At 41.4% G+C, this 25969-nt stretch overlaps 1 protein-coding gene across 1 annotated transcript in view; it reads right to left on the bottom strand.

The window, feature by feature from the left end:
- The window catches only part of LOC117521013 (long-chain-fatty-acid--CoA ligase 1-like), an 86069-nt gene extending 62941 nt beyond the window's left edge, over positions 1–23128 (bottom strand). Inside the window, exons 1-2 of the mRNA XM_034182346.1 lie at positions 23108–23128; positions 8144–8666 (exon numbers count right to left, since the gene is read on the bottom strand). Of these exons, the coding sequence (XP_034038237.1) occupies positions 8144–8338 (195 nt within the window). The 5' untranslated portion in view covers positions 8339–8666; positions 23108–23128. The remainder of the gene's footprint in view (positions 1–8143; positions 8667–23107) is intronic.
- Between the last annotated feature and the right edge of the window lie 2841 nt (positions 23129–25969).

Here is a 25969-nt window from a genome sequence, read left to right as displayed (position 1 = left end):
GCAACCACTTGTGTTTGATGTAACTGCTTTTGTGGGGAATAAATATACGCCTTTTTATTCTAGCAAAATGCAGTCTGTGTGATCATTTCTGTGTGCCGATCTGACCGAACCTTGTGTTTCAAAACATTTTTGGCGTTGTCGGCAGGATACGGTTACGCTCAGACTACACACAGAAATGTCTTGCTTTAGATTGGGAAAGAGAGATGCGGAGGTGGCATCTCAGCAGGAGTCTTGCTTTAGATTGGGAAAGAGAGATGCGGAGGTGGCATCTCAGCAGGAAGAAGTGGTCCCGGGGTGGGATGGGATCACTTTTAAGGAAATAGGCCAGCTTCTACGGCGACGTGGGGGACGCCCTGGGCCGTGGACTGGAGCGATTCCCACCGCGACTCCGCCAGTTTTATGTGAAATGTTAAAACGGGTGGAGGTTAAAGAGAAAGCTCCGTTGGGAGGTATTCATGAAATGATGTGGATTTGTGCAGAAGCCTGGAAAGAGCGGGTTTTAACTTTAGATACAGTCCGCTCATCAGAATGTGCTAAATCACAAAAGGTGACAAGATTAGAACAACAAGTGAAGCAATTGGAAATTCAAGCCGAAGAAACAGACGGTGTACCAACTTCCTTCTTGGCTGAAAAATGTAAACAAAAAGGATTGAAAGTGACTTGTGTGTCAGGGATGCGCCCTGATATGTTTGAATTGGCTTCATTGTTGAAAGAAATCATGCAGGGAGAAAAGAAAGGAGTGAAACCTAGTGCCCCTCCCCTACAGGAGGAGGAGGACTCTGATGATGATCAGCTGCAAATAGCTGCAGTCCGGAAAGGAAAGAAAGACAAAAAGAAGGGGAAAAATAAAGAAAGGCGTTCTTGGAGCTTTGACCCTTGCGAGGAAGATTAGGATGATGGTCAAACTCTTGTGGCCCGCCGAGAATTAAAACAATGGTTCACAAGTGATATTAGACCCCATGTGTGATTGGAAATATTTTGGAAAAAATCAGTTCAAGTCACCTCGGCTTTAGTGGACACAGGAGCGGAGGCCTCATTGATTCATGGAAATCCAGAGAAAATGAAGGGACCTATAGTTCCCTTAACTGGATTAGGCGGACAATTGGTGTATGGAAAAAATATATCGATACCGCTTAAAATTGGAAATATGCCAATTAAAGTGTACACTGTAATAGTGACTCCAATTAATGAATGGATAATTGGCATGGATATTTTAGCTGGAATGACTTTGCATTTAGAACAGGGTAAATTTCAATTTGGGATAGCAAACGTAAGAATGATTCTGGTGGGAAAAGTAAAAATGAAACCTTTTCCCATTCCAGAGGCTACATGTGTGATTAATCAGAAACAATATCGTATTCCTGGAGGACAAGCAGAAATTACTGCAACCATAAAAGACTACTTGGAGGCAGGAGTTTTGAAACCAGTGACAACAAAATGGAATAATCCATTGTGGCCAGTTCGTAAATCGGATGGTACATGGAGAATGACTGTAGACTTTAGAGGTCTAAATAAACATACACCGGCTTTGACTTCAGCTGTACCTGATGCTGTGAGTATAATTGAACGAGTGCAACATCATAGTGGTACGTGGTATGCTGTTATAGATTTGGCCAATGCATTCTTTACCATACCAATCCCAGAGGATAGGATGGAACAGTTTGCATTTACGTGGGAAGGATGGCAATATACATTCACAAGATTGCCACAAGGATATTTACACAGTCCCACTATTTGTCATAGAGTGGTGGCGGAGCATTTGGAACAGTTCCAGGTTCCAATGAGAATGATGATCTCACATTACATTGATGACATTATGCTTCAAGGAGATACAGAAGCAGAAGTAGTGGAATATCTACCGAAATTAGTGACTCATATGAAATCATTTGGCTGGGAAATTAATCCAGCAAAGATTCAGGGACCAGCTCAAACAGTGAAATTCTTAGGAATAGTTTGGAATAAAGGAGAGAGGGAAATCACACAAAAAGCTAAAGAGAGAATAGCTAACTTTCCAGTACCTCACAGTAAGACAGATGCACAACGATATATTGGTTTATTTGGATTTTGGAGACATCATATTCCACATTTAGGACAGATTTTGCAGCCTTTATATCGATGCACTAGAAAAAAAGAAGAGTTTGTATGGGGAGAGGAACAACAATGCTCATTTGATATGGCAAAGGAAGCCATACAACAAGCTGTGTCCTTAGGAAAAATGCAATCAGGACCAGTAGAACTTCAAGTGTCTGCTCTAAATGATTCTAATTGGAGCTTATGGCAAAAACAAAACAGGATACGAAAACCTTTAGGATTCTGGTCGAGAAAACTCCCGGACGCAGGTATGCGTTATACACCTTTTGAAAAACAGCTTTTAGCATGCTATTGGGCGTTGATTGAAACTGAATCACAAACGGTGGGACATGAAGTAATGATGAGGACACAGATACCTATTCTCTCATGGGTGATGAGTAATCCCACCACTCACCGAATAGGGACAGCTCAGGAGGCTAGTGTGATAAAATGGAAATGGTATGTGTCAGAGCGTGTAAAACCAGGTGAAAAAGGGGTGTCATTGCTGCATGAACAAGTAGCTGATGCTCCTGAGGAAGATGAGGAACCTTTTGAAGTTCAACCATTGGAGGAATCTCCTGTTAAAGCAGGAAAAAGGTGGGATGATTTGTCAGATGATGAGAAAAGTCGAGCATGGTTTACTGATGGTTCCTGTCAATATCAAGCAGGAAAAAGGCGATGGAAAGCAGGAGCTTTTAACCCACAATTAGGTCAGTCTCTGGAAGAATTAGGAGAAGGAAAAAGCAGTCAGTGGGCGGAGTTGAAGGCCGTGCATATGGTGGTCATGCAGGGAGGACCACAGGGCCTCCATATTTATACAGACTCATGGTCAGTGACCCAAGGACTACTTACCTGGATGCCTACATGGCATGCCACTAATTGGAAAATACATTCTAAAGAAGTTTGGGAAGAGAATTGTGGGAAGACATTTGGGAAAAGGCTAAAACAATTCCTATTACTGTGATGCATGTAGATGCACACACTAATGGACAAGACTCAGAAGCTTTATATAATAAAGCTGCAGATCAATTAGTAAAAGTAATGATTGAATTAAGACAATCCAGCCCAGGATTGGCTAGATGGGCTCATGTCAAAGCAGGACATTGGGGGGTTCAAGGTACCCTAAAATGGGCCAGAGATCGAGGTATTGATCTAAAATTGGATGATGTGAAAACAGCAATCACTGAGTGTGAACAATGTCAACACCACCGGAAGGGTGTACCTCAACATTTGCATGGGCAGTTAAATCGTGGAAAAAGTCCTGGTCAAATTTGGCAGTTAGATTTTATTGGACCACTGCCCATGTCTAAGGGATGTAGACATGCATGCACTGCTGTAGATACATTTTCTGGGGTCTTGGTAGTGCATCCATGTAAATTTGCAAATCAAATGGCCACACTTAAGTGTTTAAAAATAATACAGCAGTATTATGGTTTGCCAGTACAGATTCAAACTGATAATGGCACTCACTTTACAGGAAATAAAGTGAAAGAGTGGGCCAAAGAACATCATGTTGAATGGATTTATCATATTCCCTATTACCCGCAAGCGGCGGGGTTAATAGAGCGAATGAACGGGCTTCTTAAAGAGACCCTACGGAAGCTGTCAAAAGATCGCACTATGCGACATTGGAAACAGGACTTGACTACTGCTGTGGATCAGTTGAACAATCGACCTTTAGGGTCGGGATCCACACCCTTGATAAGAATGATTTCAGGAGAAATGATAGAGCATACTACAGAAAGCATCAAAATGTGGAAAATTGATCCACAAGCGGAACTACCTGTCAGAGCAACTCCAGGCTCAGCAGGACTAGACTTAAGAACATTGACTACTGTCACATTGGTACCTGACCAAATTCAAGTGGTAAAAACAGGACTAGGCCTACAGTGTCCGAAGGGCACATATGGGCATGTCCTGCCACGTAGTGGTCTATCACTCAAAGGGCTAACTATTCAAGCCGGAGTGATAGATGCAGATTATCAAGGTGAGATTGGAGTGGTTTGTAGATTGTTTGGAGAACAACCATTGAACAAAGGGGACAAAATTGCTCAATTACAGGCCTCAGATCAAGCAGGTGCCAAAGTTTGGGTGAAACAACCTAACGGACCGCCTAAGGCGGCAGAAATTATAGCTCAAGGGAATGATGCAACTGTTAGTATACTCTATCAGGGTGAAGAAAAATGGGTAAATGTGCCTGTATCAAAGTGTTATGTAAGAGAAGACTAATCGTTGTCATTCTACCCGTAGTTACACTTGTGTTGTCTAGGCTCGGATTGATGCCCTGCTGGGAGTTGCTGATCGGGCGATCGAGGACCACAAGAGGCGGGCGTCGCTATGGCAACCAGTGGAAGCCCCGGGATTGGAGGTGTCGGCTGCTGGGTCATACTCCTCCTTGTAGGTGGTGCCATGGTCTCCGGTTGTTGGGGAATGACGGAAGGACATCAAGTGAGAGAAGTCCAACCACGAGTGGAGCTCGTCTGGAGAAATCTCACTAAAACAAGTCAACAGGACAATTTTACTTGTGCCACAAGCAACAGTGAAGACAAAGGTATATTGGCAAGTTACCTTTCCAAAAATTCCAATTTGCAGAAGACGTCGAAGGGCGTGGTATGACACTCTATTAGGAGGAACAGGAACTGTCCTGGGGGTGTCGAATACAGTAGATAATGAGGTAACCAGAACAATGTTATCAAACACTGGGAAATACTCGTCCCAAGTAGTTCATCAGGTTGGAGAGTGGATGCCCACAGCATTGGTAGGACTAATTTGTGGCAAAAGAATTTCAAATGGTAATTGGCATTCAGCGTATAGTTACAACGGGGAGCTATCATGATTGGAGAAGGATTTGGAACATTAGCAACACCTTACGGTTAAAGCTACATCCAGAATATACACAATGTAATGAAACAGTATGTACTGGGTATTGGACCCAGTACAATGTGACACAACCAAAGGTTGTTTGTAAATATCAAGTGTTACCTGTGATAACGACTAATGGCTATTGGTTCTTGCATATGGATGGAGAGTGGTTAGAACCAAAAACTAATACGACTTTTGATACCAAAATGTGTGACAAAACAGATAAAGGTATGGCCTGTGTGCTGCAAACGGGATATGCCAATCCATGTCTAACCGACTCAGAGGTTGTACTTTGTGACTGGACTAGGGAAACACCAAGAGAAATGTTGTGGCAGATTGGCCCACATGCTCTGTGTGTTGAAAAATAATTCACAAGTACCTTCGGTTCCGTTTACTGGCTGCCTGAACAATGTGCACTTATGGCATTGGGGAGACCGGACGTATCGTTTGACTAATTATTCTGTATCAAGTCGGCTGACTTCGGTACAATGGGATGTATTGCATTCCCCATGGAGTCTTTCCCTGGAGCGTTTCAAATGCGCATTGGAACAATCTACGGAAATTCAGCAATTAATAGAGTCACTTACGTCCAACATCTCCAGTCTCATGGTGTCTACATTGATAGCTAGTGACCGGGTAAAACATGTGGCAAAATTAGTACAGCAAGCATCAGCACATCATTGGTGGGATATCTTTTCAGGGATGTCTGTCACTGCCAGGAGTACCTTAGTGCCACCTTTGATACTATTAATTATAGCAATATGTGTGATGACTTTTTGTAACACTTTTACATGTATCTATGTTATACGTTTAAGGCGAGAGGTGGAATGGGTAATATTTCAACGAATGCGATGAAATTGACACTGTTAATTCATGATCCTTTTGGAGTAAACCAATATAATGTTACATTAGACCCCACAACATCGGGTTTTGTATGAGTATATTGTTTGGGACAGGTATAATCACGACTATATTACTCAAAATTTTGTTTGTGAATCACTAGAAGAAATGTGGGAAATGCTATGGCAGGACATAATCGTTGGAATAGGCTGGAGCCCAGCCTTACCTGAATCTGTTGGTGGTTACATAAATTGACTGGTGCAAAACACCAAGAGTGGAATGTGTAATAAAAATGTTATTGTGCTGTTTTGCACCTGTCTTAAAGTAACCCTGAGAATGTATTTGTTATTTAATTTTGTTTTAGCACTCTGGGGTCAGTCTGAACTGGGAGCGAAGAGCTGGATGTACTTGTTACACTGATAGCACGACTTTGTTTTCGTAACCACTAACGACTGGGAGTGAAGCATGCTGGGATCATTCTGAACTGGGAGTGAAGAACTGCTTTTATTTGAAATAACTTTCAGATGCCTGTTGATTAAAGAAATTATGTGCGCCAGGGAGGTTGAGTTGGCCACTCACCCTCCCTTCGCGGACACACTAGAAAAGAGGGAGTAGAACCATGCTTCAACAGAGTCTGCTGCGGGTTAACGTACGAACGCCCAGCCGGTTGACAGGCGCACTCTGCTGAAGGTGTTGGCTCTCCACCTTAAAGGCGTCACGGTAAGAGAAAAATGCGCTGCAACCACTTGTGTTTGATGTAACTGCTTTTGTGGGGAATAAATATACGCCTTTTTATTCTAGCAAAATGCAGTCTGTGTGATCATTTCTGTGTGCCGATCTGACCGAACCTTGTGTTTCAAAACACACCAGGACTCTTTCTTGAGCTGATCACCTGTCTAAACTGTGATTGGGGAGAAGGGACTAAGGGAGATGACCAAGAGCCTGATGGTCACTCTGTCAGAGCTCCAGTATTCCTTTGTGGAGAGGGGACAACCTTCCAGAAGAACAACCAACTCTGGTGTCATTTCAGAAAAAGAGGAGAAATCATAAAACCACAAACCAACATAGAACTCAGGAGCCAATAAAGTGAGAGTGAACAAACTAACATAATAACATAAGGAGGTGATCAGAACACAAAGACTGTAAGAACTAATAACCAAAACCAAAATCCAGAATGAAAGGAGAACAGCAATGTGTAACTCAAATATGTGAAGGAATGCAACAAACAACTAGACTGACAGGTGAGGGCGCAAGGGTGGAACACGGGGAACCCAGCCATGAACAAACGGACCTATACAGGCAATATCACAAAATTAACACACACAAAATAATAATACTTAAAAAAATCGAAAACTGAATACCTACAGAACATAAGATATCCCGGAGGTGGCAAAAAATGCAACTAATAAAGATACAACAAGATTCAACAAGGTGATAAGACTGAATAACAATCAAAACTAAAACCTGCCAAAGGACATGGAACAGAGACTAAATCGTGCACACAGGAAGCAGCTGGCTTTAACAGAAAACAACACAGCAGATGATCAACATATGCCAGTGCAAGAACACATATCAGACAGAGACATCACAAACAACTGAACAGAAGAAAATCCACAATTAAACCAAGAACTAAACCCCACAGCCAAATGGGTCACTGGGCAGAACCACAACACAAAGGGTGTGAAAAACTTTTTTCATGTTATCATTATGGGGTGTTGTGAGTAGAATTTTGAGGGGGGAAAAAAAAATGAATTTACTCCATTTCAGAATCAGACTGTAAAGTAAGTCCCTTCGGCTGCTCCCTTGTTTGCACTCGGGGTCGCCACAGCAAATCCAAGGTGGATCTGCATGTTGAATTGGCACAAGTTTTACGCCAGATGCCCTTCCTGACGCAACTCCACATTACATGGAGAAATGTGGCAGGGGTGGGATTTGAACCCGGAACCTTCTGCACCGAAACCAAGCGCATTAACCACTTGGCCACCACCCCTGCTTCAGAATCAGACTGTAACATAACAAAATGTGGAATAAGTGAAATGCAGTGAATACTTTCCAGACACACGGTATCATTGGCAATATAATACAAACTTACATCTCGGTGTGTGGAGCGTGCACACCGTAAAATGATCAGGGTGATTCATCTTAAAAACTTAAGTTCTATTGCTGCCTTAAAAACAAGTCAACTCAACTTCAAGAAAAGCTTTTATTCAATGCAGGTTATAAGTTATAAGCTGGCAACTAATATAACTTACCTTCCTGAGCTGAATAAAAGCTGATCAGTTTTACAGTGCAGAGTCTCTATCAGCCCTCTGATGCCTTTCTAACGGGCAGAAATAAGTTAGACTGGACAGACATTTCCTTTTACACTCACCTGAACCTCGACTGACTGGTGCTGGAGGTCACAGGTGGGTGGAAGCGGCTTTGGGCGTGTTGCCAGGTGGTAGACTGTCACAGCAGCCACTGCTACTATGCTGACTAACACCGGGGGGGAGAGACTTGTGATGTACTGACTGACATGATGCACATCTGGAAATTTCAGCCTCTGTAGTAACTCCTGGTTCAGCATGATGGTGCTGCTTAAAGCGTGTGTGTGCGTGTGTGATTTAGTAGATAACCTGTGTGTGTGTAGGTGGTGTGGTTGTCCAATTGTGTTTGTCTGTTAATCGACTGTATGGTTGTACGTGTTTGAAAAATTGAACAGCTGTTCCTGAGGTAAAGTGGTGTTCCACAGTGGAAGGCCTGAGGTTAATTTAACAGTGTGTGTTATAGTAAGGTGTGTGTGTGTGTGTGTGTGTGTGTGTGTGTGTGTGTGTGTGTGTGTGTGTGTGTGTGTGTGTGTGTGTGTGTGTGTGTGTGTGTGTGTGTGTGTGGAGGGATGCTGGGCATCAGGTGATCTAAGGAGCAAGACAAAGACATAAGTCAGAGTAAAAAGTCAATTTAATTTAATCAACCTTCATTTCTTCTCATAGAAAGGCTGAGACATTTGGTTTTCTTGCCTTTGCATTACAAGTGCCGTCAGGACAACACCGACAGCAGCTTTAGAAGTACTTCTGAACTTAGCCCCTCTGGACTTCTACACTATTGGAGAGGCAGTCTCTATGTCAGTAATGCTGGGCAGACACTGTACGATATTTTTAATTTTTGTACTCGGCTCCAGCTCAAACTGTACGACAAAACCACACACTCGTAGTGCTGCTACTACAGCGCAATACCCTCACAAGGGCCGACCAGAATAACAAACAGGTTTGATTTTCATCTGACCATACGACTGCTGATGGAGAGGTGGTCGCGAGAGGTTAAACGCAGCTCTTTACTACATGCATACTACACGATGCAAGATGCACGATTAAGCTGAAACTCAGCGGGAGCCAAAAAAAAAAAAAATCTCGCATGTGTGACAAATCAGCTCAAAATGGGCCAAAACTTGCAGTGTAAACCCAGCTTAAGGTTGCACCAGTTGGGCAAGTGGCAAAGACTAGCAGACGCCCTTCATACCTTAATCAGGGAAAGTATATCAGCAGATCTTCCTCTTATTACTTTCCAATGTGATAAGGTAGGAAAAAGATATTCTTTTGTGAATAAATTTAGTACAGTGATAACAGGGAGAGAGTCATGGTCAGACCCAGCTCTGAACACAGCCTCACCTGTAATCACCTGTGTTACAGACAAAGCCGGAGCAGGAGTGTTAATACAACACGACACCCTGACACAGGAAGAGAGCTTTGAACTGGGCAGACACACCACCATCTTTCAGGCTGAGGTGTTTGCTATCATTCAGTGTGTGGAGCTCCTGATTAGCCTCAGTTTTAGGGGGTAAAAGGGTTTTTATTTACTCAGATAGTCAGGTGTGTGTATAAGAGCTGTTAAAGGGCCACTCTTCTCATCAGCTCTGGTGTGGGAGTGTGTCCAGGCACTCAACACACTGAGAGACATTCATAATTATAGTTTGGGTACCTGGTCATACAGGTATTCCAGGTCACGAGAGAGCGGACCAGCTCGCAAAGTCAAAGTTTGATGGCCTCAAGAAATAAAATAAATAATCCAAGACTTGTAATGTTTTTTTTAAACTGTTGTAATTTGAGCCAATTTCATTTAAATATACTGCACACTTCACATTTCATTTTTTTTTATATTTCATGTCATTTGTTATATATTAGTCATAAATAATGTTAGAAACAAATTGATATTGGATGGATGCTGCTGTGTTAAAAAAAAAATCTGTACACAGCATCTTTAATGTGAGCCTCAGAGTAATAATAATAATAATCCATTTTATTTAAAAGCGCCTTTCAGAACACCCAAGGACACTGTAAAGGATAAATTAAAAACAACAGTTAAAAAAAAACAAAAAAAAACAGAGAAGCATATATAAAACTGGAATCTGTAGAGTTGTGGTATGTGTGGTCATGTGGAATGTGTGGTCATGTGATGTATGTGGTCATGTGGCATGAGCGATCGTGAGGAGCGTGTGGTTGTGAGGTGTGTGTGGTCATGCTGTATAGGATTGTCTGAACAGGTGAGTTTTGAGTCTGGATTTGAAGAGGGGAAGGGAGTCAGGGTGTGTTGATCAGACACTTTAACACCATGAGAGAGTGTAAATGTGAACTCTTTTTCATTAAATGTTTGTCATTGGCATCAGATGAATTTACTCTGCAGCGCGTTTATTATTTATTTATTTTGTTGACTAGTCAGGTGATGTGTAATAAAATTTAGTGCCATTGTCTTCTTAAATGTGCAATCAACACAAACGTTTTGGCTCTTAGGTTCCTAGTTTGTAAGAAAAATGTTTTTTTCCTCAGAATTGAGTGATTCCATATTTTTTTCCCTCTGCTTGGTCTAAAAAAGTAACCGTTACTGACTGCCACAATATTTTTTCTTGATTTCTTATAGTGTTTCTTAAAGCCAGAAAGTTGCCATTTGAAATGACTTTAGTTTTGTGTCATGTCTGTGATCTGCTTTTTTCTACAAAATTAAATAACTGAATGAACATCCTCCGAGGCCGGTGATTCCATAATTATTGCCAGGGGTTGTATATGTCGCACCCAAACATTTTCAAAGCATAAGAGCTTGTTGATGAAACATTTTAGTCTTGTTTTTTTTTTTTTGTCAACAATAATGCATGTTAATTTTGTCTTAGCATTTTAGAACACTGACGTAGTATCATCCTCATCTCTTTTTCATCATGAAAAATGGCTGATGAAGATATTTTGTCATATTTTGTCTCATCTGACAAAATTAACACTACACCAAATCACAACACAGGTTGCCCCAAGGTGCTACCAAGGATAAAGTTTAACCTAACCAACTCCCCAGGGCAAGCACGTGGGGAATAGGTGACTGTTGTCAGGAAAAACTATATCAGGTGTTTTTTGAATGTAGAAAAAACATTCAGCAGACTGGTCTCAAAGGGGTGACCATCTGCTTTGTCCATACTACCAATGATAAAAATCAAAAAAGTAAAACAGACAAATGTCCATCAAGCCAAACAGAGGACTTCAGAGCAAGCATCCAAGCACATCTGTTTTAATGGTCAAAGTGACCAATGCCTGTCAAAGGAGAGGTGGCAAAAGCCCTGAACCCAAGAGGACACTATAACAGATAGTTCTGAAAGTCCCCCGGATGCTATAATGGGACCGACTCCATGCTCCTGTAGTTGTCCAATAAAGGTAAGTGGTCTTAAATTGGTCCAAGTTCAAAACACTCCCTTTTAAGGCTTAGGTATTGCCCCATTGCAGCTTTCCAATCAGGTGCATTTTAATACCCAGCCAAGGTACTTGCAAACAATGCAACAAAGTCCAGGAGATTTTGGTAGTTCATCTGTAGTCAAGTTCAATAAATGTGATTGTAGTTGTAGAGCATTGAATTTGCTGAAAGTTGTGAGGAAAACCATAACATCTTGTATGTGTTGTTTAATTTATTTAGTTTATATAGCGCCAAATTACAACAAAGTTGCCTCAAGGTGCTTCACACAAGTAAAGTCTAATCTTACCAACCCCTAGAGCAAGCACACAGGCGACAGTGGTAAGGAAAAACTCCCTTTGAGGATACTGAGGAAGAAACCTCAAGCAGACCAGACTCAGAGGGGTGACCTACTGCTTAGGCTGGGAATAATCTCTGAATTATCTGAGAATAATCCATGTACATGGAAGGTGTCTAGTGAGGGAAGCCACCAAGACACCTATGACATGATATAGTACATCCATATGTATAATTCTGTCAACAGAATTTCTAAATGTTTGAAACAGACCACAGAACTGGGGCCTGTACTACGAAACAGGGTTAACTTACTCAGATGTAACCCAGGGTCAACCTCTTAAACTGGGGTTGACAAAACCTGGTTTTCTCAAGTGGTGTTAATCGGTACTACGACGCTGAATAAGATGTTGATTTGTTGAACCTGTTGGCCAGGGAAAACGACAAATGCATCCAACAGTTTAGATAGAGCAAGTACTACCTTGCGAATCATACGACATACAGTATTCTTGCTCAGATGTTCAGCATCACCGATGGAATACATAAATTGTCCACTGGCAAAACAGGCACAAGGCACATTATCTGCTCGATCGTCGGGGCATTGCTACACTGTAAAAAATGACTTGTTTTTACAGGAAAACGCTGGCAGCTGTGGTTACCAGGGAATTTCTGTAAAACATACAGCAGCACAGTAGATAACATTACAGACATAATATGTATATGGATTTACAGTGAATGAACCATGGCTGACTCACATTAAAGGAACTGTTAAATCTACAAACAAGAGCTCTCTTTTTTGTACATTTAACTGCTGTATTTTTTACAGGAATTCCCTGGTAACCACAGCTGCCAGTGTTTTCCTGTAAAAACAGCAGTCTTTTTTACGGTGTACGATGGGTGATGTTACAGACTTCTGGCCCGATCAGCTGACAAAGATAACGAATTCCCTCAGCTGAGAATCTATATCTTTCATAGAGAATATCGTCCGGGTATGTCAGCGGATTCTGGCGGTCTTTACAAACCCTCGCCTTGCAAAGAGAGCCCCTAACAATTTGTGCCCCATAATCAAACGGATCATCCAGGTAGGCCGACATTGTCTTCGGAGTGATTGAAGGTGGATGGACGGTACTTATAAAGGGAGTGGTTAAGCAAAAACCTCAAGCTAACCTAGAACATAACCTGCTCGGAGCAGGTTTGGCGCACAGCATAACTTGCCATGGCAGCATACCTCGATCAAAACCTATCCAACTTTCGTAGTACGGGTTAACCGGGAAGTTACTCCACACGTCATCAACTTACTCCCGAAGTTACCCTGATAAGCCAGTAACCCCGCTTCGTAGTACAGGCCCCTGCAGTTACAAGATAGCCAGTCCATTTGTAAATACATTGTATCTGCAGTATCGTAAACAACAGTACCTGTTTATTTACTTATTTTTTAGATGAGTGATGTTCTTGCTGGCCAGTTTGAAATGATGATCAGCTGCATTTTCTGAGATCCCATTTCTAAAAATGTTTCTACATCCAACTGTGAAGTAAAACCTGTCAGCTAAGTCTGAACTGAAGAAACAAAATGATTGTATATCAACATACTGAGGATTAAACTGAGGCCACATTGTTCAGCTGCAGCTCATGTCACCATATAATGAGATCACATATTGTGTTCTTAACGGACGTTTTCCTGAGGTATTGTGCAGGTGTGCGTGTTCCCATGGCGTAGAATGTGCATCTGTGACAGGTGGCGAGGACGGTTCAGTCAAACACACATTCAATGTGTGTAAACAGATTACAAAGAGTCCTGAGACCTCCTCCGTGTAAATTTGAGGAAGAAAACACTGACCTTCGACCCATATTCTTAGATAATAACACAGCAAAGGCAAACCACTGAACACATACAGAAAGACATCTTATCAAATCAGGTGAAAGTAATATTTACTCTTGAACCACATCTATATACTTAAGCTGTGGTCACATTAGCTACAAGCAACAGCAAGTGACAGAGGCAAAGTGACAAGTTGTGGTTCAGTTTCATAAAGAGCGGGCGTTCTGCAACGGCAAGAGACACTGTTCTGCCACCAGCTAGGTGGGGCCAAAACAGACCCAAAGTCTGTTTTGTCCAAATACACACACAACATGGTGTCTGCCAATCAGACTGAATAGGTAGCGTAACATCAGCTGCCTGTCTGGTCGAAAAATCAGTTGATTTGTGCTCCTGTCCTCACCGATGGTCATGAACTTTGGGTAATGACTGAAAGAATAAGATGGCGGATACAAGCAGCAGAAATGAGATTGCTCGACTATCCAGGAGGGACTCAGAGTAGAGCCACTGCTTCTTCGCTTCAAAAGGAGCCAGCTGATGTCGTTTGGGTGCATGGTGAGGATGCCCCCTGGTCATCTCCGTAGGGAGGTCTCCCAGGCACGTCCAAATGGGAGGAGTCCCCGGGGAAAACCCAGGACACGCTGGAGGGATTACATTTCCCAGCTGGCTTGGGAACACCTCGGGATTCCCCGGGAAGAGTTAAAGGACTTGGGCGAGGATAAGGAAGTGTGGGATGAGCTGCTTGGTCTGTTGCCACCATGACCCGGGCCCAGATAAGCGGCAGAAAATTAATGCATGTTTCTCACATACTTTGTAAAAGTTAGTCAGAAATAAACACTTTTAAATCTAAAAAGGCTGTTTTTGTAACCAGATAACACCATTGAAGAGATTTACAAGACATCTGACAGAGATATGGTAGGAATGTCCATCAAGCGGCAAAGCCAACTGCATGCCGCCATCATTTGTAGCTAATGTGACTGTGGAATCACAGACAACTGTATACTTTGACATACGGGGAGTGACATAGGCTATAGAGCACTTTAGTAGTAGTGGTTAATGGGAGAGACACTTTTGTGCTGCATAACTGAGTCAAACTTGGAACACATATACTTTAACATATGGGGAGTGACATAGGCTATCTAGGAATACTGCTTTAGCAGTAGCATAGTAGTAGTAGTTGTAGTAATAGCAGCTGTCTCTTCTTGAGCCAGCTTTAGTCGCACCCAAACAGTTCTTTGGAATCCTGGAATAGGTGGGAGGTGGTAGCTTTGTTGGTGAAGACGATTTTCATTTTAGTCTCTGAATCAAACCTGCCCTGGTGTGGGTAACCAGCTAGACTTTATATAATGGACAGAGCCTGCGTGACATCACCCACTGGTTTTCTACAGAGGCCCGGAACAGCCAAAAAGAAGCCAGTGTCTGGGCTATGTTCTGCATGGCATCATGTTCACAGAAGCTAAATGACAAACTCAATGCATAAAGGGGTAGCACATGAGTCTCTATGTGTGATGAAAGATGCCTAAACACACCACTCTCAGAGTCCGAGCCACCGAACCTCCCTTTGGGTATTTATTAAATAATATTTTTGGGGACTGCACGGTGCTTCTCCCAGTGGCAGTTGGCCCATAGGGGGTGCTCGGGTGTTGCCCTCCCAGAAGTGGAGGGAAAAAATGAGAATTTTGTTTTGTTTTGTTTTTTTAAGTATGATCAATGTCAGTTAGTTTTACTTAATAGTATGTGCCTACATGTAATCTGAATTATTAAAACATTTCCACCGACTCTCATTCGACAGTGCATTTCCACTGACAGAACGTATCATTTCTCTTCTTGGGCGATCACTCAAAAAGTCCCTTGAAGTGCAATGAAATGACCAATTGTGTATGGCTGCTGAGGAAAAAGAATAAATATTTGGCCAATCAGCATCACCAGATTTAATGGCTTGGGCGGGGGCGATAGAATTTTTGCCCCTGAATTTATCAAAGTGCTGCTGTTTTTGGCTGAAACAAAAACCCCACCGACGATCGGGTTATTTATTTTTTGTTTATCTCCATGTGTTTTGCTGGAGTAATTTGAAGAACTTTGGGACAGTTTTTGGGAGGTATGGGGGTTGGGGGGGAACCTGGAATAAAGGAGCGACCACAAACTGCACACTGGCTGCGCTCACGTAGGCGGCTTGGCGTTTGATAGGTGAAAAAGAAGCAACATGACACCAACTAAAACCAGCTCCCAGCCTCACCTCTTACAAATGGAGCCAAGTCTGTTTGAGTTTAGAGTTTTTTTTTTTTACGGAGGTGTGTGGTTGCACATTGCACTCAGGTCTGTGAACAAAAAAAAATGCGCAAACTGCTCCATTGAATAGTTCAGAGTGGGACGACTGTCCTAACGGAGACAAAGTTTCAGTGAGGATTTGGAGAAAAGTTTTCTGGATCGGGTCTCGGCTGTGGATTTGACTGTTTAGCAGCTCTTTGCCTCTTTAAGGTCACTCTCGATTTTGGCTTCTCACACACACACACACACACTCTTATACATACATACATACAATCACTCAGTCCCCCAGACCCCTACTCATCTTAGAATCACCCCAACTCATTCATTCACACACAAACACACACATACACTCTCTCTCTCACACACACACACCCTCTCTCTCTCTCTCTCTCTCTCTCTCTCTCTTTCTCTCGCTCTCTCTCAGACATACACACACACACACTCTCTCTCTCTCTCTCTCTCTCTCCCTCTTTTTTGGAAGGTGGTGTGAACATTGTCATATGTTCATAATGTTCTGTTGTCAATTGAGGAATTTTTTTCCATATTTTGAAAGAGTCTAAATTTGGTGACATTTTCTATTCTGTTAAGGGGGTGTCACTGTGAAACCCAGGATCTGTTTGGCTGAAGATAATGGCAGTGCAGTACAGTATGGTGTACTGTGTGTGTAACTGGTGTCAAATGGTGAAATGTTTCTTGCCCAAGAACTTGAGTGTTGTATTGTATTTGATACTGTTCCTTTCCAAAGTATAGATGAGGCCTAATATAGCTGTAAATTAACTTTATCTGTAAAACTGCTTATTTTGAGAAGGACATTAAATGATTATTGTGAAATTGCATACATGTCAACTCATTTGAGAGTCCACCTGTATAACCAAGTGAGAAAATCCATAAAATCAACACAAAATCCTTATAACCTCCAAACTGCACCAAAATCAGTTTTATTACAGTACACACAACAGCATAGCGATATCACATAACTGGGTTTTTGTCCACATATTATGAGTTGCCACAATGACATTAAAGTCAGGATCATTAGCATTTCCTACACAGTTGAATTTCAAACAAGAGATTTAGTATTCATGCGTCAAGCTGAATTTTATAGAACTGAATGTGCCAAATTTAGTCATTTTTTACAGAAACAAGAACTGTGTGTCACTAGTGGAAATACATTAATAAAATCATGAAAAATAAATCGAATATAATGAACAAAATAAAACATACCTTAGAACTTCATCAAGTGTATCCAAAATCGCCTCGCCAGTGCCGATGTTGCAGAATGGCATGTCGATGATCCTCGACTTCGACCCTGTGTTTATTAGGGATGGGTATCGATAAGATTTTATTGATATCGATACCATTATCAATTCCGCTTATCGATCCGATTCCTTATCGATACCGCTTGTGATTTTTTGGTGTACTAAAAGTAGGCTTTACAGGTTTTCTATGTCAGCGGGTCAAAGAGCTTTTTCTTATCATGCACCCGCTCTGTGGAACGGTCTTCCTGCAACCGTAAGGCAGTCGGAGTCCATGGACATTTTTAAGTCAAGACTTAAAGCCTATTTTTATTCTCTTTCTCACGAATAGTTTTTATTTTTTATCTGTTTTATTCTGTTACTTCTGTTTGTAATTATGTATTTGAATTTTTAATTTTTATTTATTTGATTTTTTATGTTGAACTGTTCTATGTGAGGTGCCTTGAGACGGCTTTTGTTGTGATTTGGCGCTGTATAAGCTGATTAAATTGAAATTGAACAACATTTTACTGAGTCTTAAAGTAAATTAATATGAAATTGGTCACTGGATCCTTAAACTATGGACATAATAAACTCTACATGGTAGATCCTTGATCTCTGGACATAAATAGAAATAAACAAAATCTGTAGTTTTTGTCAAAAGCATTTCCTTTCAGACATTATTGGCAATGTCTTTCCATACCTCTGAGCTGAGTTCTTACAGCCGCGATGCACGTCAGGATGTAATTCATAGAGAATACAGCACGTCTCATTTTGGGAGGAAAAAAAAACTTTTAGTCGATTGTAGTTTCTTGTCTGTAATACAACGTTTTAAAGAGGTGTCATTTTATTTAAAGCGGCGATTAATTTTGAAGTTAATTCCTGTCTCAGCAGAGAGCTGCGCAACGTTTGGAGCTGTGCCAAAGGAACGGAGGATGATTCTCGTTTCTTGACTGCAACAAGACAAGAGTCCCATTTAGTGACTTTAATCCACACAAAAGTGACTCACGGTATTTTAATGGCTTTGAGAGTGGTTAAGAAGCAGACTTGTCATTTCTGAAGAGCAGCGAATCAAAGAACCAACAAACTAGTGGATCGAAGCATTGCTTCATTGGTTCATGCAACAAAGTGGAGTCGCGCTGCAGAAACGGTTGATTACAGATCCGCTGCAGACCAATCCCTGAATATCCGTAAGACTTTATTTGTACGTCCGTATGACTCTGAAACTCGGAAAAATCCGTATAATTTACGGACAATCTGTATAGGTTGACATGTATGGAATTGCAGTCATTTTCCGACTGTTCATTTGAATGCCTGTACTGGACTAGGCAGGGAAATCTATTGGCACACCAGCCCCACCAAGAGTTTTTTTTCCACCAGCTGCCACTAGCTTCTCCTAACGGTTTACTTTGTTGTGGACATTAAGAGTTATGAGCCGCATATTTTCTCAGGAATCATGCATTAACTGGATCTAACGGGTGAAGCTACCAACAGCTGCTAAAAGTGCTAACACCATAAGCATAAAACATTAAATCTGCCAAAAGTTTCACTCAGTGTGAATATTGCAAAATATTCTCGACACCTGGGAGAAGTGGCATGTTGGTACCTTGGTTCCACTTGGTACCACTCTCTGTGGAGGACGTTGAAGATTTATTTATATTTGGTTTTATTGTAGGAGGGCTGGTACTTATTGGCTTATGTTCTGCCCTGACCTACCGGAGAATTGGCAAGACGGCTGCTACCAGAATCATGACCCCTGACCAACCAATTGAATTTGGTTGGTCAGAGGAGCTGCAAATGTGTTCTCTGATCAACCCTAAACATGGCAGGCTTATCAGCCTCCGAAGGTCAAAATGCCCTGCTGTTTTCCTCCAGAAGAATTTCTACGGCCTTGACAAACCATTCGGCTGCCCTCTTATCTTCTGCCCTCCCCGACAGTCTGATGTTGTCAAGGCAACTCCCGACTGACAGAAACTGATACAAACTCATCTGACTGATATGAACTCATCTCATCTGCACACATGACGCATGCCCCATCTCTCCCCCCACCCCTACCACCCCCGGCCCCTTGCCTCTGCCCTGCCGCTCCTCCTGAGCTCGCGGCTGTGCAGGACACCGCTGTGGCCTCCCCACATTCACAGTGCCTCAATTTGGATGACAGACTGTCTTAAAGTGTAATGTATATAAACAATTAAATGTATATGCATGGTTGTTCTAATTCTGATGTGTGCCATCATTACGTCCAACTTGTAATAATTGGGATTAATTGTATTTTTGTCTGAGGTGAATGGGTGTGAAGAAATTTTGTTGCACTTGTTGTAATGACAATAAATCTTTCTATCTATCTATCTATCTATCACATCTGCTCCAGTTGCTCCGATTTTAGCCGTGGTCACAACCCGCCGTACTTGCACGTGCGTGCAGTCGACTTGCAAAAACGTGAGCTAAATTTGGAGATCCGTACGTCGTAAGTACTGCCTCAGTACGAATTTAGGAGCATGCAGACACGCCGTAGAGGTTTTAGTGCATGCAGAACTTTCGCTGCGGTCAGACTGCGGATTCACCAGCAGTACAGATGACGCACGTTGTGAGTACTGCCTCAGTACGGATTCAAAGCAGCACATTTTCATTCAATTACTAATGAGTTAACCAAATCCATACGTAGGCGGTACGGATTACGGCACTCACCACATACTATGGAGGCCGACAGACTTGCATGCACAACGCAGCTTCTCACTTGAACTTGGACTTTATTTCCAAACGTCAGCAACACACACTCCACAGCTTCAGTCTGTTAACTAGCTGTAACTTTTCGAGGCAAGTAAACACTCGTACAACTGACCACTGCAGGCTGGACATGCTCATGCATCGCCGACACCTGAAAAACACCTGCCGCTCCGGTCCCACTCACAAAAAAGAAAAGCGACCCCACACACACACACTGCTTTATTGTCAACTCTCTTTATCGTTACACTCCTAGAGACGTGCGTTGAACGTACTCCCTCCCTCCTCTTGCTACTGCCTCCGTACGTTTTCACAAAAACGTAGTGGCCGTGGCATCCGCATTAAACGTACGGTGAAAAAAAACGCACGGTGGGTTGTGACTGGAACTTTTCTCGTGCTTGTTTCTTTCTAATGTTGCTCTGAGCTGGGATTGCCACATTGATGACAACTGTGGTCTTAGACTTTTCCTTGGCAACCACCACCATGTCTTGTTGGTTGACCAGCAACTGCTCATCTGTCTGGAATTTGAAGCCCCACATGGCCTTAGCCCTGTAATTCTCAACCACCTTTGTTAGAGTCTCCCATCGGGACTTGGGGACTTCTAAGCTGCATGTGGCACAGATGGTACTGTACACAAATCCCGGCACTTGTTTGTGCCTCTCAGTGTACGCTGTTCCAGCTTGCATCCTACAGTGGCTAAATCTGTTTGTATGCTGGACTGTCTGAGGCACATTTGCACATCTTGCAACTTGGGTCCTGTTGACTGTGGTAGACTCCTGCCTCAATGGCTCCGGTGCATAGGACTTCATCTTGTGCTGACATGATCAGAACCTCTGTGCTGTTCTTTAGGCTGGTCTTTTCTAGCCACTGGTAGGTCTTCTTGATGTCAGCCACTTCCTCTATCTATCAACTGTACATCCTATGGAGGGGCTTGGTCTTCCATGAGATTATATATATATATAAACACACTTTTACACTGACTTTTTCAGCACGAACGTCTGCCACCTTTTCTTTATTCTTCTCTTTTTTCACAACACACTCTCTTCTCCACAACAGCAGAATCAGGCTTAAACCCACCAATCACTGATCAACATATTCATAAGAACACAGAATAAACTAGAAAGACCAGCATTTTCAAACACAACTTAAAGTACACTTTTCCTTATAGCAGAGTGAATTAATACATTGTAAACAAAATAACGATGATCTACAGGCATATTATTCTCATCTCTTGTCACTTGCAAGACAAAACTGATCAATCTACTAATCAATAACTGATCCCTGTATCACAGCATTTGTAAACTGGACCATATATAACAATGAAATATTATATTTTTTAGAACATTCTTAATCATGAACTATGTTTTCAAATATAGTTAACAATGACTTATGGTCTTTTATCACTTTAAAGGGGTGAATCGTGTTTTTAATTACCCTAGGCAACAAAGTTATTCTTTTTATTAGCATATTGAGTCCATGTTACACTGTTATCATTATGCAGTGTTTGTTTACACTGTGCTCGTATTCTAACCATGACACATGCACAAATGTTCTGAGAATGTTTGGCCTAATGTTCTCAAAATGTTTGTACTAATGTTACTATCAAATGTTCTGGGTTCCAAAAAAATGTTCTGAGAACTTTGCAGCTAATGTTGTGATGACATCTGACAAATATAACATTTTGTGAACTGTATTTTGTTCGCTGCTGTGCCAACTAGACTGCTGAAGTTAGCATTTACACTCCCTGCTGTTATCACAAAAGATTACAACCCCTCATCAGAAAAAGTTGGGACATGCAAAATGCAAAATAATTAAATAAATGTAAAAAAGGAAATAAAGAAATAGCATAGTGATTCTTAGATTTACTATGATTTCTATTTCATTGCAGACCATATGAACCCAAGATATTTAACGTTTTGTGTAGTCAACTTCATCTCATTTGTTCATATGTGCAATAGATTTTTAAAAAGTTGGGACAGGGCAATTTATTCTAAATCTAAAGGAAAAAATCATCACTTTTACACCCAGTTTTATTGATTCAAGTCAGAGGATGAATAGATGAAGATTCCCAAGTCACTGAATATATCTTGGACTTTATTTACATAAATCATATCAATAGTATGTCACTATGTAGTAAAAAGTGAACATCAATGCTTAAAGACTAGTGAGAGAAGCCACCAAGACACCCAGGCAACCCTGAAGGAGTTATAGGCTTCTGTGGATGTGAGTGGAGAAACTGTGTATGGTGTCTGTTGCATCACCAGTTATACAGCTCCACGATGGGCTGCAGAAGATAATTTTCTTCAAAACGACATGCAAAATTTCTGCTGCAGTTTGTCAGAAGGCAGATTGGAAACCCAGGACCAAATTTGATCTGTTTTCCTGTTTTACAATTTACTCCACCCCAACAAAAAGCTGTGAATGAGGATGCAATAAGTAAATGCCACACCACTCCCAGTTTCTCCACTCATCCACAGAAGCCTACCCTTCCAGCTTCCTTATATCTAACATAAATTGGCCCTTTCCTAACTTTTTCTGGAATGTGCTGACGGACTTAAAGGCAAGAATGGATGCATTTTTATTTTTTATTTAAATGAAATTAAGTTGACCGCACAAAATATTAAACATCTTGGATTCATCCTGCCTGCAATGAAATTGAAGTTAAATATATTTAAGATTTATTGCGGTTTTTTTTCCCCCATGTCGTCCCAAATGTTTTTGATTTGGGGTTGTAAAATGAATGCGTCAAATCACCCGCTGTATGTATGTATGCACACACACACTAGACTCCGCCAAGTTGCAAATGTATAACACTTGGTCGCCATGGTTACGCCCTTTCAAACACCGTCAAACTATCTCAGTATAACTTATTCTTTGCCATATTATGGCAGCAGTAATTGAACTTAAAGTTTCTTAATTCGACGGCCGAAAATGAAGAAAATACTAACACAAAATGGAGCACCTCATCAAAAAATATCTTGGGGAAATTATTTTAAAATTATCTGAATTTAAAGTGCGCAGCCATAAACATTAGCATTATATCATTATTAATATTGTGTGACCTTGGTTAAGATTGTTCGCAGGGAAAACACGACTAAAGGCTGAAAAGTGCTGCGGTGCGAAAATGATAAAAAGAAATTTTTAAAAAATTATCGTAAATTAACATTAAAGGTGAGGTTAAACTGACTCTGCTGCGTTCCAAGTGACTCTAAACTTTTTCTAGCTTTATGGTGCAGAATAAGGAGGAGCTGAATGCCAGTGGCTGTGGTTAAAAAGCAGTGAAATAATGAAGAATAAAGAGGTGGAACAGAGAACTTCTCACCTGACTGCGAAGCTTCTCCCGGCGCACTGACCGCGCGCGACGGAAAAACAGGCGAGTTAAATGAAAACAAGTTCCGGAGATTTTTCAAAATAAAACTAACCAGGAAGTCGCAGTCGGAAATCACATGTTGCTCAAATTCCCATTATCGAGCCGAAGATAGACACAAGTGAAAACACAGCTAAACCTAAACGGACTTTTCTTTTCTGCTGTCAAGATTGAAGGGATTAAAAAAAAACTATTCGTTTTGAAGTTGCAAGTGTAGTTTGCATACACTTCACATTATGCATTAAATTGCTGCTGTGTGAAAAACATTAAATGTGTTGTAATGTAAAATTATTTAGTAAGGTATAGTCTTCTGTGGATGTGAGTGGGAAAACTGTGCATAGTGTACTTTATGTCTGCTGTATCACCAGCAGGATTTTCTTAAAAAGAACATGCAAAAAGTCCACTGCAGTTTGCCAGAAGGCACATGGGAAAGCAGAGGCTGGATTTGATCTCACAACTTTGTTAGAAAGTACTTTCGTATGCAAGAGGAATCTGCACTCAAACCTAAACGGTTGACCTAGACTAAACACCTAGTCATGGTTGATTTGGCACAAGTTTTATGCCAGATGCCCTTTCCAACATCATACAAAAAAGTTTTATGATTATGAGTTCAATGGTATGAATATTTCATGAGGTGAAATTCGTTCCATTGAACAAATGTAAAAACATTCATTATTTGTATTATATAACGGCTAAAATCAATGCTTGTCATTTCATATTATATTAATTTATAAACAACAGAAAAGGGACCTACATTTTGGTGTGATACTCTGACATCAACAGTCCAACATGAGCTTTAAATTGGAGTCCAAAATTGTTCTCAATCAACTTGGAAAAACATTTAGATAGTCCTGATACTTCCAATAAACAAACAAACAAAAAAAAACAACTTTGTGTACTTCCTCAGTCCAGTGAAAAATTGTGTCAGAAATTTGTCCAGGTTTTTATCTTAACAGCTCTCCATGCCTCCAGATGGCTCATAGCGTAGTGGATTTATTTTGTGTGTGTGTGTGCTGGAAGAATTAGCACCGTCAGTTAGCTTGTTCAAATCGTTGTGCGTCAGCAAAACAAACTCCGTTGTGTTTACCTAAACACCACCCCCACTAGTGTGTGTGTGTGTGTGTTAAGGATTTTATATATATATATATATATATATATATATATATATATATGTTATCACTGTTAAACATTTGTACCTTCGTCTTCTTTCTTATGAAAACGGTGTTGTGCTGTTTGCACCTAACCCCGAGAATGTATGTGTTATTCAACCTTGTTTTAGCATGCTGGGGTCAATCTGAACTGGGAATGAAGAGCTGGATGTACTTATTATTATTATTATACAACTTGTTTTTGTAGCCGCTAACGACTGGGAGTGAAGCATGACGGGGTCAGTCATGAACTGGGAGTAATAGACCTGAAGGTTGTTTTTGACTGTTGTGACGTGATGCTTAGTGTGAAGACCAGGACACTCCAGGCAGATGCACAACAGCTGATAACTGCAACTGCGAACGAGATGTGCTGACCTTCGACGATAAGAGTAAAAGAAAGAAACTGTTTTTGCTTACAGCTGCACTTATTGACGTGTGTGTTTATGTTACGGGAAGAAACTTGTCTTGCGTCATTCCCCCACCCTTAGGACAAGTTTTTGTTTATGTGATGAGGGATTCACTAATAAAAAGAGCGGAGCGCAGGCCAGACTTTAGTGTAGCTTTGGTGTACAGCCTGACTGCACTCCGCGCGTAAAATTTGACTTTCTGTCTCACTGGTGTTTCTTGACTCTGTTTGTCTTGTTAAAGGTTTTAAAAATGTTTGGAGGAGAAAATACCCAACATTGACTGGGGGCTACGTCCGGGATCTCAACAATACCGGAGGTGTCCAGCGGAGGTCGTCAAGTCCAGACGTAAATCCTTGGCCAAGGTCCGATCGATTGATCGTGTCTGCAATTGTCGACCACCGTTGGCATCGTCTGGTTGACGAGATTTTCCCGAAGAAGACAGACAGGAAGTCGAGTCAGTGAGTAAAATTTCTTTGTAAATAGTACTGAGTGAGTGGTGATCAGATCACATAAACAGTTAAATTCCGCAAGCGATGATACAGAATCGTCTGTTAATGCAAAGCAGTTGAACTCTGTAAGGAGGGTGCGGACTCCTCTGTTTATATACGCGTACCGGTAGGGGATAAAAGTGATCACATAAAACAGTTAAACTCCGTAAGCGATGATACAGAATCGTCTGTTAATGAAACACAGTTAAACTCTGTAAGGAGGGCGGACTCCTCTACGGTTGCGAGGGACGCACGTAGTTAAATTCCGGAAGGAGGATATGGACTCTTCTGTTTTAATACGTAAAGGAAATCCCGGGTAGAAATACGTGCACTGTAAAAAAGCAGTTAAATTTGGCAGGGACGGCGGAGTCCCCTAATGCAGGACATTAGTTAAATTTCACGGGAGGGCGAGCTCCCCTGGGCTAAGAATACGCGTACGATTATTAAAAGTGTTTCTATGTGTAAATAGTGTTTTGTGTAAGTGTAAATAACTGTGTGAAAGTGTAATACTTTGGACAACGTTAGTGACAACCGTGTGTGTGGAAGCAGCAGGCAAGTGATTCCGCTTCCTACGGGGAGGTGAAAGGAATCAACCACACGACGGCAAATTAATTGTCACGTCCAAAGAAAGTGTGAAAACTTCAGATTTAGAACACCCTAGGTGTGCCCCCGTCTGAAGTCCAAATTATAACAAGGGATAATAAAAATGGGGGGTAAGACGTCTATAAATAAGGGAAATTTATCAACTGACGACTGGAAATTTATGGAAGCAAA

Source organism: Thalassophryne amazonica, chromosome 11, assembly GCF_902500255.1.
Source record: "Thalassophryne amazonica chromosome 11, fThaAma1.1, whole genome shotgun sequence".
Taxonomy (NCBI): Eukaryota; Metazoa; Chordata; class Actinopteri; order Batrachoidiformes; family Batrachoididae; genus Thalassophryne; species Thalassophryne amazonica.
The sequence above is the reverse complement of the archived record's forward strand: the minus strand, read 5'-3'. Positions and strand labels throughout refer to the sequence as shown.